The sequence below is a fragment of the Streptopelia decaocto genome, assembly GCF_964273445.1.
Source record: "Streptopelia decaocto genome assembly, chromosome: 1".
NCBI lineage: Eukaryota > Metazoa > Chordata > Aves > Columbiformes > Columbidae > Streptopelia > Streptopelia decaocto.
In genome coordinates, this window is record NC_138663.1 from 136,626,572 (window position 1) to 136,646,090 (window position 19,519).

At 45.9% G+C, this 19,519-nt stretch overlaps 1 protein-coding gene across 2 annotated transcripts in view; it reads left to right on the forward strand.

Moving 5' to 3' along the window:
* Positions 1-2,417: 2,417 nt before the first annotated feature.
* The window catches only part of ARHGAP31 (Rho GTPase activating protein 31), a 60,928-nt gene continuing 43,826 nt past the window's right edge, over positions 2,418-19,519 (forward strand). For both annotated transcript variants that reach the window (XM_082052427.1, XM_082052428.1), the window contains exon 1: positions 2,418-3,144. In XM_082052427.1, the coding sequence (XP_081908553.1) occupies positions 3,045-3,144 (100 nt within the window). In that variant the 5' untranslated portion in view covers positions 2,418-3,044. The remainder of the gene's footprint in view (positions 3,145-19,519) is intronic.

Genomic DNA, 19,519 nt, shown 5'->3' on the forward strand with positions numbered 1-19,519 from the left:
TGGGTCACCAGGCAGAGGGGACAGTTGAGGGCTGTGAACACAGACCCTGTTAGTGATACTGTCTGGCGTAGGATGATGGAGGAGACCAGCACGGGGAGTTTAAATGTTCTGCTTGGTTCATGAAGGGAGGGAGATGTCTACAGAAGTGGGTTCAGGACTTCGCAGAAGATGATGTGGTTACCCACAGTTGTGAAGTGAGTCCCTCCTTGCTGGTCTGGAGGGGGCTGGCATATGTGGGAGGACATGCCTCCTCTCTGAGGGGGCAAGGAGAAGGCTTTCTCTTCCTACAGAAGGCAGCCAGCCACCCAGACTGTGAGAGGATGGCCTGGTGAGACATCAAGGTCTGAGCATCCTGTTGTCTGTCAGCCACGTTTGAAGTCTGCCCTTTGGCAGGCAGGCAGGCAGGATGCGCTGTGGCACGCGATGGGTTTGGTGGCATGCCGGTACAGGGAGGCATCCCGTGCGCTGACTCAACATCAAGGTGCTATGAGAAGCCCAGAATAAATTCAAGGAAGTGTAAAGTATTCTGTGAGCACTGAAGGTCCCTGAGAACAACCATCCGTCTGGTGATAGGAGTTCAGTATTCCCCTTTAGCCTGGGAGCAGAAAGCTGGTAGCCAACAGGCCACACATCTCTGTAGTACCCTTCTGCAAATCATTTTCCCTTCAAGCTCTAAAACAGGGATAATGATGATAATTATGGTGATAAACTGCACAATAGGAGTTATAATTGCTCAAGGTCCTTCACTAGAGCTTTTGGTGTTTTTTTCTGGTATGTGAAATGATAACATGCAACACTTTTGAGGACAAATAAAAGAAGTCCTCACCATACCAACAGACAGAACCTGAAATGCTTTTGGCAGTGGTTGGATCAGTTGGAGGCTTGATTTCTCTGAAAAATGACTCTATCAAAATGAAGGGGTGAGGTGGTGAGTTTGTAGAGGTCTGTGGGAGGAGATGGGGTTTCTCTGCTGTGTGAGGGTGGGGAGCCCAGAGTTAAGAAGGGAGGTGGTGCACTAGTTTCCCAGCCAGATTTCCTCCAAGTCAAAATTACCCAAATTACCCTCCTCCTCTTTGGTCTGACTTTTGGTGAAAAGCTGCAATTTTTTTTTTTTTCCTAATTTGTTTGTTTGTTTTTCACAGAATCATAGAATGTTAGATATTGGAAGGGACCTTGAAAGATCATCCAGTCCAATCCCCCTGCCAGAGCAGGAACACCTAGATGAGGTTACACAGGAATGTGTCCAGGCGAGTTTTGAATGTCTCCAGAGAAGGAGACTCCACAACCTCCCTGGGCAGCCTGTTCCAGTGCTCTGTCACTCTCACCATGAAGTTTCTTCTCATATTTAAGTGCAACCTCCTGTGTTCCAGTTTGTACCTATTGCCCCTTGTTGTATCATTGGTTGTCACCGAGAAGAGCCTGGCTCCATCCTCGTGACCCAGATACATACAGTTATATTTGGCAGGGAGCAAGAGGGGGCAGTGAAGCCTTAGCAGAGTTAAGTTTGCCTCCCTAGGTGAAGCATGCAGCCTGCCCCTGTAAGGAGGTCTGAATTTCTGGGATAAAAAATGTGGGGAAAGTGCAAGTGCCTGCTCTTACGAGCAGAGATATGCATGTACTGAAGGTTAGACTAGAAAAATGTTGGGCGAGGGGAGCAAGACTCAGGGCCTGAGGCTAGACCCGTCCCATTTCCCTTCTTGCTGCTACTGGATGATTTCTGTTCCTTATCTATAAACCCCTCAGCTGATCAAGGGGAGCCTTTTTGGTAGCTGACTCAAAAGTACATGAACTTGGATGCCCAGATGGCATCTGTTTCTGCTTGCTGGGGAGCTGGGGAGGAGGTAGCTGAAGGTTTCCCTCCTCGCCCTCTCTTTAGTTTTCCAACTTTCTGCCTGCTTCTTGCACTTTGCTAACTCCAGCCTGCGCCTCTGTGGAAGAAGGCAAATCCTGAAGGGATGGAGTCATGTTCGAGGGCAGAAAGGTGCCTTGCAACGAAGGACTTGATGAAGAGAGGCTGAGATTCACTGGAGAGGCTCCTGGTCGCTCTCCTCCTCGCCGGCCCCTCCTCGGGCCTTTTCAGAGCCAAGCGTTGGTAACGCAGGAAGCGTCTGTCCGCGCCGCAGGCTGCGGCTGGGCTCGGCTGGGCTGGCAGTGATTTCCTCTCAGGCAGTCCGTTATCTGTCGACTGTCAGGACAGGCTTGCCCTCTTCCTCCCCTCGGCCCCAGCCCCATTCCCCAACTCCTCTCCCCGCCTTCCCTCAGCCTCTTGCACACACACGCGCGCTCACACACACACACACACACACACGCACTTTACTGCCAAAAACCGTCCTCCGCCTCCCTCCTCAGCTAACTTCCTTTCAGCATTTTTTTTGAGCTGGATAATCCTAGGATTTGTAAAACGGGGGAAAGGAGAGAGCGAGCGAGCTGGAGTCAGGACAGGAAGCTGGTTTCTCATTCCTCTAACTGTCCGAAGGCAGGAGGAGGGGAAGGGGGGGAGCCAAAGAGGAGCCTTGTGCAGACTCTTCCCCGGTCCCTTTTCATTAGTCCGTTTGAACTTCCAGTCTCCTCTGAAAGCCAAGAGAAGGAAGACCAGACTGGGACAGTTTCTGCTGGAAGTGGCGACAGCGTGGCTGACAAAACCCAGAAGGTGGCTGTGGAGGGTTCCGGGACTGTGCTGAGGGAAAGACGTTCCTCCCCACCATTGCCTGCCCCCCAACTTGCCAGCTCCAATGTGGGCACCCGTCCACCACCCACTTCCCTCTGATGAGAACCCTTCCGGGCTCGGGCTATGATCGCTGCTGCTGCCAGCTGGGGAGCCTCCTCTCAACCTGACCTTCTTCTGCCACAGGAGCAGCCCAGCATCTGGTGGGCATTAATGTTTACTTCTCCAGCTGGACGCTGTACAGGACCCCCGATGTCACCCCCTGGGAGCGGGACACGGGTGGTGGTCTGAGAAGAGCAAGATTTTTTGTTGCCTGGCGTGAGGCTGGGGGGAGGGGGGCAAGGCAGGAGGGGAGCGAACCTCTTTTGGGACTAACCTCATGAAGAACAAGGGAGCCAAGCAGAAACTCAAGAGGAAGGGAGCCGCGAGCGCATTCGGCTGTGACCTGACGGAGTATCTGGAGAGCTCTGGGCAGGATGGTAAATGCCTCTTTATTCTCACTCTGGTAGCAAAGGAGCAGAGCGCGTCTCCCTTTTTTTTTTTACTGGTAGGACTGCAAACCGGACCTTCCCAAGGCTGAGGGTTAGACAACCTGGAGCTGGTTTATCCCCGGGAAGTGGAGTCACTGCCTGGTTACTCACAATGAATGAACAATCAGAAGATTGCTTTGTTGACGTGCCTGCATGACCATTGCATGAGTAGAGCTGCATGTGGGGAAAAGACTGGGCTAGGGCTCTCAGGCTGCCTAAGTGTGGATGGAGGTGGCCAGCTGTACATCATGGTGCCCTCTCCTATCTACCTGGCTGTGGAAGGGGGTAGACTTTTAGAGAGCTAGGTTCGGAAATTAGAACTGAACTTAGTGTTTGCCTCCTCTTGGACTTGGAAATCCTTCCGAAGTCCACAAGACTAGAGTGCTACAGGGCTGTAAGGAGGAACTGGGAGTGTTCCATCTGCCCCTCCTGGACTCCAGTATAGTTCCTATATTGTCCTTTTGCTGCTGGATGGAGGCAGAACAGACACTGGGGCGTGGGGTGGAGTAGAGATGAGTGTGCAGTGTAAGGGGCAGCTGAGCTAATATTTTCACTACCTTACCTGTTATCTTTATCTTCTCTCCTCCTCCCCCTGACCTCCATGCCCCCAGATATCAGATGATAACATGGCAGCTCAGACAAGACTTAACTGCAATAAGATCAAAGGGTCCTGAGCTTGAAATGGCTGGTTCTGGATGAGAGAAGGAGCAGAATGATTTTTCTTAAAGAGACTTGAATGATGAGAGAAGCAGTTGAGAGTTTGGCATAGAGAAAGACCTGCAGTTTAGCAAAAGGAAAAATAAATATATGCCTGTTACCATCCCTGATGTGAGAATTATATTCTAGGTTTAGCATTATGTTCCAGTTTGAATTAACTAACTTTTAGCAATGTCAGGCTACTCTGAGCAAAAAAAGCTTCTAGTGGCAAGGTCAGCTTTGTATGGGGAGGGCTGTGCAATCAGGTCTTCCATTTGCTCATGAAGTACGGTGTGGAACGGCACTGGCAGGCGGATAGACTACATAACAGTAGAACTTTCCGTTGCACAGTGAAGAGGGCAGTACATATATCATTAAGATAAAAATGTTTTATATGTGGATTTATTTAGGTATGGGGGAAAACCAGACATTCAGTTTCATAGTGAGTCGCCCCTAACAACTACTGTATCTTTTAACTTACATAGCCCCTAATGGCAATTGAATTGAAATAGCAAAAATAACAGACTTAATGACTGCTACCACTTTGTGAGCATGAGGTACAAACAGATAAATTCCATTCAGTGCTAATATGAGCTGCTGTGCTGGAGGAAAAAATTACAGCTGTTTACAGGAACACTGAAAAACAACACAGGGAAGGCAGTCACAGACAGTATATTCAGCTGAAGCAGCAAGGCAGATTTTAAAGGAAGAAAGATAGTCACTGCAGCTGAAATTAGGCCAGAACAGCAAAATTATTAGCAGAAACCTCTTTTTTTTTTTTTTTAATAGTTTTTTGAGCTCCAGAAAGGAGGACATTGTCTCAAGTCTCATTTGTGGGATGGTTCACAATTTCAACCTACTTATCCCTCCATGCTGAGGAACAGTGGGGGAGAGTATGAAGTTCCTTTCCCTTCATGCACTAATGCTATTTGCTGAATGGCACATCGTGGGATCCAGAACTGAAAGACTCAATTGTTACAGGTTTGTTGGAAAGGGTATAAGTTAGATTGGTACAATTCAATTTATCAGGACAGGGGGAGAAGAAGTGAGTCTATTAGAGATATGAGTTTTGTTGCTAGTAGGGCTCTCAGGATCAACAAGAACGTGACCAGGTATGCCAAAGTGACATCTTGGAAGGAAATGAAGGTTTGGATATCACCAGGACACCACAAACTTGCAACCTGTAACTATGAAACAAAATTAGAAGAGCATTTAGGGTATGAGACATGGTTGATTTTGGGAGAGGCAGGACACAAGTCAGACAGTTGTGCTTTCACACTCAGGTCTGCTTTACTGTGTCCTGTGCTGCTGCTTTGTGTGACTGGTCCTGCACAATTGCGCAGGCAATGAGGAGCAGAGACCTGCTTTGCTGGTGCTGGGGATGGCAAAGGGAGCACAGGAGATGGCCGAGGTAAGTGTAGGCAATTCAGTTTGGCTTTTTCCCTTGGGATTAGTACACGGCCGTTACAGTTAGGGGGTGCTGCACTGCTTGCGTGATGCCTTGTGGAGGAGATGCACATCTTGAGTCTCTACATGCTTGTGGTTGTTGAAGAGTAGCTTGTGCTTTCAGCAGGGACCTTAGTCCCTGTGTCCTTGCCAAATTCCAGTGGAGAGAAAGATATTCTGCTTAAGGTATCAGTATTTCCTCTCTTGTCATTTAACTGTTTAATAACATGACAAGATCTGCTTCAGAGGTGGCTGCATTTCATTGAAGGGTGAAAAGATCCCACTGTCTCCCTTACCAGACAGATGTACCTAAGTGTCTATTATAAAGAGCTTTATGTTAATACAATAAAAGCTGTGGCAAATCTACAAAGTATTTAAGAGAGGTGTGGATGGAAAGGCTTTAGCAAGTACAGTGGTGTAGCTCAGTAGACAAAAATGTGATACAAAAGCCTTTAACCCTAATTTGATTCTTCAGATCTGACCCAGGTCAGTGGTGACTGACAGATGTTGCTGTCTGGTAGCTGGTTTGAAGCTCAGATGTGTTGAATTTATTGTTATTCAAGTCAGTTCCTGTCAGTACCACATTTGACCCTACTTGGCCTTTTCCTGCTGGCAGTCTCTACACAGAGACTGGTCATGCTCCTTATGGGGGCAGACTGCTATCAGCACTCCTAAGCATTTAAAATCATGACTCAGGCCACAAAAATCATGAGATAAATTCTGTTTTCTGAAACTCCAGTTTGCATCTGAGTTATGTTTTCAAGTTTTTCTATGGGCAAGAGGGCTAGAAACTCGGGGAAGAATCAGTTTTGCTTCCTTCCCGATAAAATCCTCAAGCAATGACTTTAATAGCAGTAGATTTGAGGAAAATCTCACATAAGACATAAAAGAATGGTGACTGGCAATACCAATGAGTAAAAGTCATCTGATTTCACATAGTGCCTCTTCTGCTGCTGCCAGCACTGAATCCACACATGGAGGTAAATGATCTTTTGGAGTGTCAGAGCTTCACTAGAAAGCAGTGTCAGAGCTTCACTAGAAAGCAGTGTCAGGCTTTGGGCATGGATAGGCACCCATGCAGGAGAAGGTTAGTGCTTATTTCCTCTACTGAAACATTTTTCTGTGTCAAACTTTATTCAAGTGTTGTAAAGATGCAATGAGCTCAGCTTTTCCCCTTAACCCCCCCACACACTCCTCACTGCTCCCTCAATGCCTCTCATCCTCAGTCTGTGGCACCCAAACCACTTTCTGTCTCTTTTTCTAATGCTAGTTACTGGCTTTGTTTGTCATTTGCTGCAGAAAAAGAGTTGCTTTGCTTGAGGAGCTTTGGAGCCACCAACCTGCTCGTGCTTTCTGCTTGAGGCTCCTTGCCAGCAGCACTCCCTGAGGCTGGGGGGTGGGAAAGGGAGCTGTTATCTGCAAATGTAGCATAGGAGGACAGGTGAGGAAACCCTTACATGCCTCTGGATTGTAATAGGGGGGAGGAGACAACAATATGGGTAGCCCATATGATGTTCTTCTGTGCGGTGTGGCTGCGCAATGACTGGTTTCTGCCTTGTCACACTACTACGTTTGAATGAAAGAGTAAGGAAAGTTTTCATTTAGTGCTAGTGGTCTCATAAAAACATGGTAGTTCTGGCTTGCACTGGCTCCCCAAGCGGGATCTTAACCACTTTTGAGAGCTGCTGTAGGTCAAGACCTTACTGTAGGTTAGGGAAGTATTTCTGAGGGAAAAAAACAACAGTAATTCAGCGGCGATACACTTTGTACAAAGAAAAGCTGGCCTTGGATACTCTTTGGCTGTTTTGGTAACAGGCCATTAGCATGCTGTCTGCTGCCTGATTCTGATGCCGTGTGTTTCATTGTGAAGCTGCCTTATCTGTGCCCAGGTGGATGAGGAGGCCTGTCACTCAGGAATAAAGCAGTTTGCTTTAAGAGCAGTCTCCCCTTGGAGCCAATTGTTAAACTCCCTACTCAGATATGAAGCAGCTTTTCTGGATCACGTGGCTTCACTTTCTCACACGTGCAGCTGCATGTGTTTGTAAGAGTGTGCAGGGATGTGTGTGAGGGTGCATGCAAGTCCATAGTATATGTGTGTGCCACACAAAGATGCATTTGTGTCCACTTAGTACATTTTTTAAGCTGGTTTTCCTGTGCTGATGTTTTGAAGCGAATGCATGCCCATGCTTTTGGGTAGATGTTTTTGGTTAGTGATGCATGCAGGAAGTCCTGGGAAAACTGCTGAAGGATCATTAATGGCAATATGGAGAAAAAAGACAAGGCCATTTTTTTTCTGAAGTCCCCTTGGAAAAATGAAAATGCCACAGGCCCATTTAATCTGCTGCAGAAGAATGAAGAGCTGCATTCATCCCACTCTCAAAATTAGAAACTGTGGCACTAGGGATTTCTGTCTCAAGAACAGATTGAGCTGAAAAGAAACCTTTTTCTGTCTTTGTGGCCAGGTTGCTTTCAATCCAGATCTCTTCCCTGACCTACCTCGCTCTGGGGCTATGCAAACACTTGTCTTCCTGTAAGGAAGGAAGCAGCAGGAGCCTGGAGAAGAAGGGGACAAGAACAGATTCTTGGCCTGGCTTGAAATGCATTAGTCCTTTTTTTTTTTTTTAATTTTTAATCTTTAATCTGATGTTCTGCTGCAATCTGCTCTACGTTTTCACACTGCTGACATACTAAGAAGCCCCATGACCTGTGCTCTATGGGAGTCTGTTCCTGGCTGTAGTCATGCAGCCTGTGTGGATAATTTAAGGCTGCATTCTCTCACCTTTGTGATGGGAGCAAAAGGGACAGTTGGGCTCTGAAGTCTGGGGGCAAAAGAAGTGGGAGAAGTGGGACTGTATTATCGTTCAGCAGAGGAGAGCTGTGGCAGAAGGGCCCTGAGGGCTGAGTACATGAATTGGCAGGTGGAAGAGCTGGGCTGGAGTTGGAGGCAAAACAGCTCCTTAGCCTTTTCAGAGTCTGTCAAGGCATGTCCAGGGGACAGAGGAGTGAGGAACTCTGCTGCCAAAGTGTGTGTGTGGAAATTATTAATAATGTAAAAGTTGCTTTTTCTCCACCTACTTCAACAGGTGGAACATTGCACTATAAGTCCCAGATATCAGCCTCTATGGCAACAAAATGAGAGCAAAAAGACACTTGGAACAACAGGAGCAGAAGCCATCTGTCTGCTTCTGTTACTCCAGTGTTCCTCCTTGTTTTAGACAATGTTTGTGTTACTTCCTCCATCTGTTTCTGGTTCCTGGGAGCTGGATTTTTGTGTCTCTGTGGCATAGTGTTACTGCAGTTAAAAAGCCATGTTGCGAGCTCAGCTCCTTGTTTTGTATTGACTTTCCATTGCAAGGGCTGTGTGATGAGTAAAGAGCCCTTCCATGCTGCCTTCTGCTTTACATTTCCCTTACCAAACACTGCAGGAGGCACTCGTGTCGTTTGCGTGCTATAAGCCCCACTTTGATCCTGCCTACTCCCCACCCCCTGAGAACGGCAGGAATTACATGTCTTACCTGCAGATTAGAGATTAGAGAAGGTATTTTGATTCAGTAAATGTTTTCTCTTTGTTGGTGATGGCTGATTTCATCTGGTCTTGGGAAATCAAGAAGTAGGGACTTCGGTTCTCATGATACCACAGCTCTCAAAGGCTCAAGGAAATAACTGCTGTGGATGAAACACTGGCACTGCACAAGCTGGATGTGTGACATAGGCTGATGTAGGCATGGTGAACAAGTAGTTCGGGAGATCCCCAGTTGTCTGCAGTGCTTGGATCCAAAGCTTTGGTGTAGGCCCTGTTCTAGTTTGGAGAGTTCGTGATGCAAACAAAATGTTAGAAAGCTTGCATCTGTAATTTGGGCTTTGCACATGTGATGCATTTCTACAGCAGCAACATTTGCTGGCAGTCAGGGTTGTGCCAAAAGTTTATGTTCTGGTGTTTCTACTTGAACAGTAATAGGGGAAATGAAAACAGCCTGTCAGTAATGGTATACCTGGCCCTGCTCTGAAGGGCATGGGGTGGGGTGGCTGTCAGACTGACTGCCCATGTCATGGCTTTGACTGGATCTCTGATCTGCACTGGGTACAGTTTTCCTAACTGTGAAATACAAAGGGAGGGTGATTAAAGGGCGGAGAGTTACCAGTGTCTGCCTCCAGTCCTGAACCACCAACAGAGTGCCAGATGCACTTAGGGCTTTGACACTTAAACCTACAGATACCTTATTACAATATAAAGGCTGCTGATTGGCTCCACTGCCAGTTGTTTTAAGGGCAACTCATGTTGCTAGTTGCCTACTAGCGTCTACTTTCTGTTCATTCCCAGAGCTCCAAGCTCCAGTTGTCCTTTGTTCATATGCCAGAGCCTTCAGCTTCTCTGCTGATAACTTCAGTGTGTTTTGCATTGTCAACAAAAGAAAAATCTGCACCATGTTTACAATGGACACAGAGAACAGTATAACATAAATTGAATTCAGTGTTAAATTAAATAACATGAGGCAACTGCAGTGACTGTATTATTAACTTTAGTGCTTAATTCACTAATGTAATCCTCTGTTTTCTATATTTATCTGAAACCACAAGCAGACTTTCTGGTCTTCTGCACCAGTGTGATTGCAGATATGAAAGGATTTACCATGGGCTTTAGACCTAGCTTGTTGTCAAATGTCTAGGCCATTGCATATAATAAAGTTATAGACACCAATACTAAACCTCACCCTCACTCAAGTGCCAAATCAATGCTGTTATTGTGTGTGAAAGCAAGGAATTTAGTCCCTAATGCTACAAGTCTCTCGGCACAGCTCACTTAAGCAGACAGGGAAGTCCTAGTCCTCTTCTGTCCCACTCTCCTGCCTTGAACACGACCCTGCAGCTGGATTAGATTCCCGCTTTTCAGCCTGGTGGAGGCACTTTTGATCTTAACAGTGCACCAAAAGGGATAAAGCAAAACCCATGCTGTTTGCACTTGCCTTCAGTTCCTCTGCCTCAGTTGCTGTCCTCCCGTTTGGGAGCAGCGGCCTAGACAAGGCTCAAACTAGCCCACCTCCATCCTGCTGCCCACAGCTGATGCCATGCATGACAGCTCCAGTTCCAAACAACGCTGGGTTGGCTGGATGGCCACTTTGATTTAAGTAATTTAGTGTCCATATGGGTAAAGTTACCTTAATAGCAGCAGAAAATATTACAGAATCACAGAATTATTGAGATGGGCAAGGACCTCTTCCAATTATCTAGACCAAACCCTCTGCTCAAGCAGGGTCACCTTGAGACATTTCCTCAGGACTATATCTAGCTGAGTTTTGAATATCTCTACAGATGGAGACTCCACAGCCTCTGTGGGCAACTCAATCCAGCCTTTGAGCACCGTCATAGTAAAAAAGTATTATGTTCAGGTAGATTTTTTTTTGTTGTTTTAAATTTGTGCCTCTTGTCCTATCAGCAGGCACCACTGAGAAGATCCTGTCTCTCTTTTTTTCATTCCATCTCATCAGGTATTTGTTCACATCGCTAAGGTCCCTCCTGATATTTCTGTTATCCAGGCTCAACAGTCCCAGCTCTCTCAGCCTCTGTTCTTATGAGAGATACTCCAGTCCCTTAATCATCTTTGTGGCCCTGAGCTGGGCTTGCTCCAGTAAGCCTTTCTTGTATTGGGGAGCCAAGAGCTGGACACAGGACTCCAGGTGTGGCCTTACCAGTGCTGAGCAGAGTAGAAGGATCACCTCCCTCTACTTGCTGGCAACCTGCTTCCTAATTCTTCTAACTTTCCTAGTAATTCCTACAGTTTCCATCAGAAATTGGTCTTGGCCTCCCAGCCTAGGCTTGCAGCTCCACTCAATAACTAACATGCAATTGGGACAGCACTAAGGATCCTTTCTGCTCAGGTTAATGCTGAAAATGAATTGTCTTCTCATAAAGAGCCCCTGTTCTTTAAATGGTTTCTACAGTCTTGCTGCTGGCCAGCTCAAACAAGCTGATGTATGCTTTGTATAATACCCTGATATGCTGCATTGTATGAAAGCTGTGCATAGCCTTGGTTTAATAGAAATCCTACAAATAATACTGTGAAGCAGCATACCTTTCTCAGGTGGGGGTTGTACAGCCCTCCAAAAAGCACTACGCACAGAACCGGGGACTTGTGGCTGGATTTGTCTCTCTTGTGGTGGCTGTGTTACATGCCCTTCTCCAGCATGGAGACTGGGCAAGAGGAGGGGAAATATGCACCCTGTACAGGATTCTCAGCTGTGGCTGCTGCTCTCAGAAATACGGCCTGAGCAGCTGAACTGAGTTCATAGCCATTTATCTGCAGCTCCTCTCTCTGCCCTCTTCTACACTCAAGGCTTAGCTACCTAAATGCCTTTGGAAATGCTATTATCTCCTGTGCTCTCTGGGGCCAGGAGCAGCTTGAAGATTTATCATCTGGAACAGGGGGCTTTGCTTAGTTCTGTAAAGCACAGAACAGTTAAAGAAAGAAAAAAAACTAAACCCCAAACCAAATGCAAAACCAGTTTTACATCTCTTGTCCTTTGCTTTCTCCATTGGAGAATGTGTCTACATTTGGTTTTGTAATGTGATTAAAGGAGACCCTTCTGCTGTAACTAAGTTGTGCGACTTGTTTCCCGCAGAGTATCAGATGAGAGACCATGTCAGGTTCTCCAGCACAAACTGAATTTAAAGGATACCTCTGTAGTTTTTGCCAAACACAGCAGCATAGCTACTGCCTTTTTTTTTTTTTTTTTTTTTTTTTTCCTGCAAGGTGCTGACTTGCTCACAAGGTTTCTCTGTGTGTGGGATGCAGGGCTGATGATCCAGGATAGATCTGTACCTGATCTCACTGTCTGCATTCACTGGCTCATCAAAAAATGCTGATGAGACAAACCTGGAACACTGGGAGAACAGGAAAAGGGTTTGTTTATCTGGATCTGAATATTTCAGTTGGGATATTTTGATACTGTAAGTATTCTGTATTTGCCACCTCTAGCAGTGAACGTAACTGTCAGTCCTGTTGCAGATAGGCAGTTTGGCAGTACAACAGGGACAACCAGCCTGTGGAAACCCCTTTGCTCCATGTGCAGCTAGTGCTTGTTTTTCTATTAATCTCTCATTATGGTGCTGGTGGTAGCGATGGCAGTCATGCTTCAGGAGGTTCAGAGGTGTGATCGGGCAGGGTGAGCCTCCTCCTGGCCCCCTGGCATCTGTGCTGCAACTTGTGTGAAATAAATAAGCTGTCAGCAGGACTGAACCGCTTGCTTTCCTTTTGCAAGATTGGAGAGGGGAACTGCTTCACCATTTGGCTCTTTCTCTTTTTATTTTCCTAGTGGGCATTTTCCTTATCCTTGCTCCAATCAGGTAGTTTCAGATACACGAGAGGCAAAATGAGAACAAACTCTCTTGTGAGATTTATTGCGTCTTCTGCTTCTAATCAAGACAGAAAAATAGAGCAAGAGGCTTCCTTCTGTAATCCTGTTCTCTCCTTTCCAGTCCCGGCTGGAAACCAGAAGTACAACGAGGTAGAGGAATGAAGCAAAAAATGTTAAAACAAATGTCCTGGAGCCTCTACAAGGAGCACAGGGTGTGGCCTGAGGTGACAGCTCAAGGTGACAGAGGGGACGTGAGGGATTTTACCTTCTGTCAAGGGTTTTCAGTTCCGCTTACTTAGTTGCGGAGTTTTTTTTCTGTATTTCCCCCCCCTTCATTTCAATAACTTTATTTCCAGCATGGCAGCATGCACAGGTTGCCAAAGTCAATGTATCAAGCCTCAGCACCTAAGGCAGGCTTAAGAGCGGTAAATGGGAAGAGCTAGTTTTGATCTACTGAGTCCATTATTCTTTCTTCCTGGCTTGATAGTGAGAGCTATTCACACACTGCTGCCCAGGGTTTGCTATGTAAAGCCACAAATGCGGTCTGAGTCAAGAAATTCAATTCCAGATCCTAATAGCTTCAATTTGGGGTCCCCCTCTAGACATCGTCCTGCAGAGGATGCCCATCCTTGGATCAGCCAGGCGCAGGTGACCCGTCCTCGGGGTGGCAGGCAGAGCCTGGTGGTGGGGGCAGCCCCTGGGCTCTGCTTGTACACTGGCTTCAGAGGCAGGGAAGGAACTAATGTAATAAATACAAAGAAGGGCTAGGAGTCCTAATTAGTCCTCATTTCTAGCTTGCTAGAATACCCATCTGTCACTCTGCTGCAATAACAAGATTTGAGAAGATTAACTGGATACTACTTAGGCTCTGAAACATGGCAGCTCAATGAGTGTGCTGCTGTTCAGCCTTAAGCCGTGCTTGCAGCAATTACACCCTAAGCAGGTTTATGTCTGGTTAGCATTTGCATGGGAGTTGCCCAAAAAAATCTGCTGCAGGAATGGTGATTCAGAAGATGTCAGGCATAGTATTGGTTCAGTCAAGTTGATGACTTGTCATCATTTAGGGAAATGCTGCAATTTGGGCACAGTGTAAAACAAGGACTCAAATCCTTTTTAAAAGTTCTGATTTATCATTTGTTTCTATGGCATAGGGATTTTTTTTATTTATTTTTTTTTTTTTTTACACATGTATAGACTGTGCTGTGTCTTTCCCTTTCCAGAAGCAATTTCAGCTGGAGCCGTGATTTGTTTTTTCACTCAGTGTCCGAAACTGTCACGTAGCGTTGCTCTGCCCAGCTCAACAGCTGCCCTCTCCCAGCCTACAGCTGGGTGCAGTGAGTCTTGTTTTTGCAGTTTGTGACATATTTCCGGATGTAAAGCACTCATTAAATTATTGATGTTAGCTCTTGGGCATTAAAGACAGACGTGAAGTGCAGCTCTGGATCCTAAGGGCTTTGGAGACTTATCCCTGCTCTAATGATGTTTCCCTACTTGGGATTTTTCATGCATCTCATACTAGTTTTGAACTCACTGCAGGATGGTGGAAGGACTTAGCAGATGGACAAAGGGTGACAGCAAGGCTTTTCTTTGCAACATTATATACCTATGAAGCAAATTTAAGTGGGCATTGGTAGAAAAAGGAGAAAGAGATGTATGTTTTCTTTGAGAGAGAGGGAAAATCAGAAAAATGTGTTCCTGCATCTTGTCAGAGAATATTTGCAGCATATGAAAAGATTTTGTATAGATGTGATTCAGGGGACAGTGCAGGTGCACCTGACATCAATTCTTGCACTTAAGAAAAGACATTTTAGCTTTTAAAGTGCCACATTTCTATGAATTCCTGCACTTCTACTTGAAAAGAGGCTAATAGCAATAGTGCAACTTGCTTTGCCTCATGGTGACACCGGTGTGGAGGTTGGGACACTCAGTGCAGTCCTGTCTCTGCAGGAGCTTTTAGCTTTTTGTTTTGGCTGTGGTGGTGAAAAGAGGGAACTCGCTCGATGCGGGATAAGGGAGAGAAGGCAGCAAGCGTGGCGCTGCCTGCTGCTGAGATCTCCAGGCAGCTTTGTGTGTTGCTTGCAAGTTCACGGGGAACCGACTGCAAACAAAAACCTGGGTATGGCAGGAAAATCCTCTCCCATGTCTGATGGGGGTTACCATATTGGAGTTTGAATGTGAAATAGTCAAGAAGCATCTCCCTTCCTCACCTCTTCTCCCCTTCTTGTGCTGGGATGTTGTGGTTGCACACAAACCTCCTGTTTATGGTGGGGGAGAGAAAGGGGTGAGGGCCATAGCTGACCCTCTCCTTCCCTCGGCAGTTTGTATGTTAATTAGCTTATTCCTACAAGACAAGCCCACAGCCCGACAATGCGTTGATTCAGCTGCCGAACAATGTCCAATTATCCCAGCCCCGGGAGCAAGAGGCTGGCCCCCAGCACATGGGCTCTGGCCAAATGGCTCCTCAAACTCACTTGGCTGGGCCAGTAACGCTGCTTGGGGGATTTGACATGTGTCAGCAGTTTCAGATGAGTTGCTTTTGCGAGCTACCAACAACACAGTTGTCTGAAACACTGGGAAGAGTTCCATGCGTACCCTGGGCAGTGCCATCCACTCCATGCTCCATGCCAAGACAGTATTGGTGGCTAAAAGGGAGCATGGATGTTCATGTGTGAAATGAGATTTTTGCACCCTCAGCTTGGCTTTCTTTATCCTTCATCCAGTTTGGTGACCTGGCAGAGATCTCAGAATCACAAAATCATAGAATGTTCTGAGTTGGAAGGGATCCACAGGGATCATCGAGTCCAACTCCTGTCCCTCCATATGACAACTCCACACTTCACACCATGTATCTGAGGGCATTGTCCAGTCTCTTCTTGAACACTGTCAGGCTTGGGGCTGTGACAACTCCCTGGGGAGCCTGTTCCAATATGAGCAGCTTAGGAGCACACCTTTTGCTTTTCTCTTTATGTTCCGGTGTTTGTACATGAGTGAAGACTGAGTTGCTCAGATTGGAGTTTGAATTGTGTAGAGCAAAGGAGGTGGCAGGAGTCACACTGGTGGCATGCCATAGGCTATGGCAATCTCTGCTGCTGCCACTGCTTGACTCAGTGAGATACCTTTGACCACTCCTTTTTCTACATCCTGCTCCCCTCAGTGGTTAAATGACACTGGCGTCATCATCTTTTTGGTATGAAGTTCTCAGTATGATTATTGTTTTTATTATTATTATTAAATGTGAAGGGTCTCAGCTGTTTTCATCACCCAATACTGAAAAGTGGGCTCTTTGAGCTGTGGGGAGTGTCACATTGGGTGACAGGGCAGAAAAGGATGGCACTCACCCAACTTGTCTTCCTCAGGCATACCAAGACCCTGAGAGGGAGGTGTGAGGAACACCAAGGTGGCATTATGTACCTCGAGAGGAAGGTTGCTAGTGCTTTCTTCTGAGTTAGTGAGGCCTCTGCCCTGATACCTGATGTTTTGGCTTTGAAGAGAATGTGACAGCCATTTACCACCTAACCTTTGGGTCTAGGAAATGGAAAAACAATGCAGCATCTATCTGAAATAGCAGAAGAGATCACCCTAAACTGGAATTTGTCCAGGATGCTGGTTTTAGTTCTGCTAATCTTCAAAAAAAAAAAAAAAAAAAAAAGAAAATAGAAAACGTGCTACAAAGACTTTCTGCAAGGACTTTCTGCAAGACTGCAGTCTTCATTTTGTAGTCTCTGATTTAGAAGGGAGAATACGCAATAGCACAGCTTTTTCTTTGCACACCATGTGGCATGGTTCATTGCTGGCTCATGGAAAGGACTGCCCCTTAAAAGTCACTGGCAGCAATTTCAGTTAATTCTGGTTTTGGGACCAGGCCCAACCTTGGGTTATTGATAGAAGCTAATGATAATGCATCCAAAGAAACAGCTGGGAGGGAAGAAGTGTGGCAGATACATGAAAAAGGAGACCAGAGGGAACAAATGGGGAAAGGGAATAAGGGCAGAGGTGGAGCAGAGAAAGCATGTGAGTAAATCCCAATATGTTTGAAATAGAGGAGGGAGAGGTTGGAAAAACTACTCTGAGAGCAAAACAACTGAAGACTGCCAATGAATGTTAGAAGAGAGAGGGCTATAAGTGGGAGGAAAATTAAAAATCCTGGCAGATTTGGTAGTAGGGACAGGGCAGATGAAGAGATGCTTTTTGGGGTACAGAGAGATAGAGGATAGACAGGAATAGCGTACACCAGAAACAATAGAGAGTAAAGGGAGATGCTCACAGTGACAACAGCTCTTGTTATTCAAAACTCCTTTGCCAGGTTCTTACCTAAAACTGAGCCAGAGAAAGAGGTGAGGGAATTATTTCTGTCTCCTTTTGGCCCTTGAAACACGCTTAGCTTTGGAAAGTGCAAAGAGATGCTGTTGAGTTACTGCATTGTAAGTGATGCATTTTTTCATCAGTTAACTATATTTTTTCATTCCCTCTTTGGTGCCTAACTGATTTTAGAATGAGCTTCGGTCACTGATCTGTTCCAGAGTCCATGGGTGTGAGCAAGAGCAGCTTTGTCTCGCTTGGATAAGCTTGTAATACTTAATGTTTAAATGTGCTCAGCATCATTGCCCGCTGAGGGCACGCCATGCCTCAGCTTGCTTTGCTTTGGAAGCCTGTGCTATGAATCAAAACTTATCTGATTTTACGGTGTCCAACAAGTTCCTGATTTTAGATCATACAGTTCATCCCCCTTTGAGACAGACCTGTGCAAAGAGATTAACTTAGCCTGGTGGATTTTTTTATCCTCTGAAACCCATCAGCCATGCACAGGTCTTGGCCTGAAGTGTGTGGCTCAGCTGTGTTGGCTACAGAGAACTGCAAAGACAAAGAGATGATTGACATACACAGCAGTACTGCAGCTATCAAAATGTGAGGAAGTTTGATTAAGTATGATCTCAACGCCCTTTTCCTGCAACACCCCTTCTTGTGTTTGCAATGTGTTTGTTAGTGCCTCAAAGCCCTTAGTACAGCAAGATCCAGGAGTCAGAAAAACAAAAAAACCCACAGTCCAGAAACCCAACTCCTTGGCATTTGAATTTGAAGAAGCGTAGTGCATTAAAGGATTTTCTTTTTTTGCTTCCTCTTTCTTTGCTTCCCCATATCTTTGTTATTCCCAGGAACGACCGTATTTACTTTTTTTGCCTCTTGCTAAACCACGGGACAGACAGGGGCTTCATCAGGGAGCGGTTTCACAGGACTGCCGGAGTGGGCAAAACAATGGGGCTTTAATCCGGGCGCCTCCAGCAGCCGCTGCTGCCCAGAGGTTTCTCTGCGTTCCCAACATGGAACAGTCGCCTCTTTCATGAAGTGCCTGTGGGATGAGCACAGGATTGCTACACCCAAAGCAGTTCCATGCAGCAACAGCTCTCTGAAAGGAAACGCTGCCGAGGACGCCGCCTGCAACGCCCCAAGCTACTGGGGTGTCAAGTGTGAGAGCCTCTTTCTTCCAGGTCTGGGCTGTGTTTGCCTTCCACATGCAATCTTTGAATAGCTCAAGTCTGGAAAGCATTTAGGAAAATGTCTAACTTTTCTGCTGAAGGACAAAAAAAAAAAAAAAAAGGAGGAAAAAACCCATCGGGGTAATGGAATAGTTTCCAATGACTTGATGCAGTGTGGCCAAACCATTTGTAATAATTTCCTTTAAATTCCTTTTATATAGAAAGAATTAAATATGAAATCATGAATCAGGAAGCAGTCATCCTGCCAGCCAGTGACATGTACAGAGAGATCAGAGCAAAGTGAGAAAGACACAGAACAGCAGGAGACTTGCAAAAACCTTTTTTAGCCCTCTCTTTTTCTTCCTCTTTTTGTTTAGTGTACACATCCATGTAGTACTAACAGTTCTTACCCAAAAGAAGCTGCGGGAATCTCCTGCTGCTCCTTGTCTCTCCGATGGCAGCCCTGAACCTTCCTGTCTTGATGTGTCTCATCTGTCTGTGTTTCCTGATGGATTTCGCAGTCCCCAGATGTTTGGATACCTGATTCATCTCAAAGGAGACTGTGAAATATTAAGTATTTTTAAATATCCAGCTTTATAATTGCTTTGTTTAACTTTGCAACATTCTGAACTCATATAAGGCAATAATAAAAATCACTGCTGTTTTCCTTCAAAGGATATTGCTGTTGCTGGTTCTAAATTTGTGTGCGCACAAAGATTTTGCCTTTTTGCTAGCAAGGTTCTAACATACGTGTTTCCTGAATTCCTATTTTTCCAATTCTCTTTTTCGAACCTTCTGTAAAGACTCCTGTCTGGAGTTCCCAGGCTGTGGCGTAAAAGAGAACTGAGGTTACCCAAGTGCTACCCAATCCAAGTTAAGAAATTTCCCCAACAAAACCAGAAATCAGAAGAAAAAGACCTTGTGCCTGTTGTCTACAAAGGTCTACAGGTCTACAAAGCTGTCTACAAAGCTGACTTGAGTTGCACCTGAGTTCTGCATATCTCAAAAGCTTGTTTGGGTTACACTCTGGAGGTCTGGCACTGGCCTCTGCTGTCTCCTGCCCACAGTGGTAGGTGGACATGCCTATCTGGAGCCCAGCTCATTTTGAACTGGTTCTTCTCAGTTTGCTCTGATCATTGTAGATGCCTGAGTCCAGTTTCCCTGAAATCCAGGCTGTTCAGCTGTAGGGTTTTTATCTGAGTCTGTCTCCAGCTTGGCTCCGAGGGAAGGGAGAGTAAATATTACAGGCCAGGAGACTACAGATGCAAAAAATTATAGGCTTTAAAATGTCACTAGCTGAGCACATAATGGATATTCTTTGGATTTTATGATTAGCTGTTATGTTCTGTTGGCCAA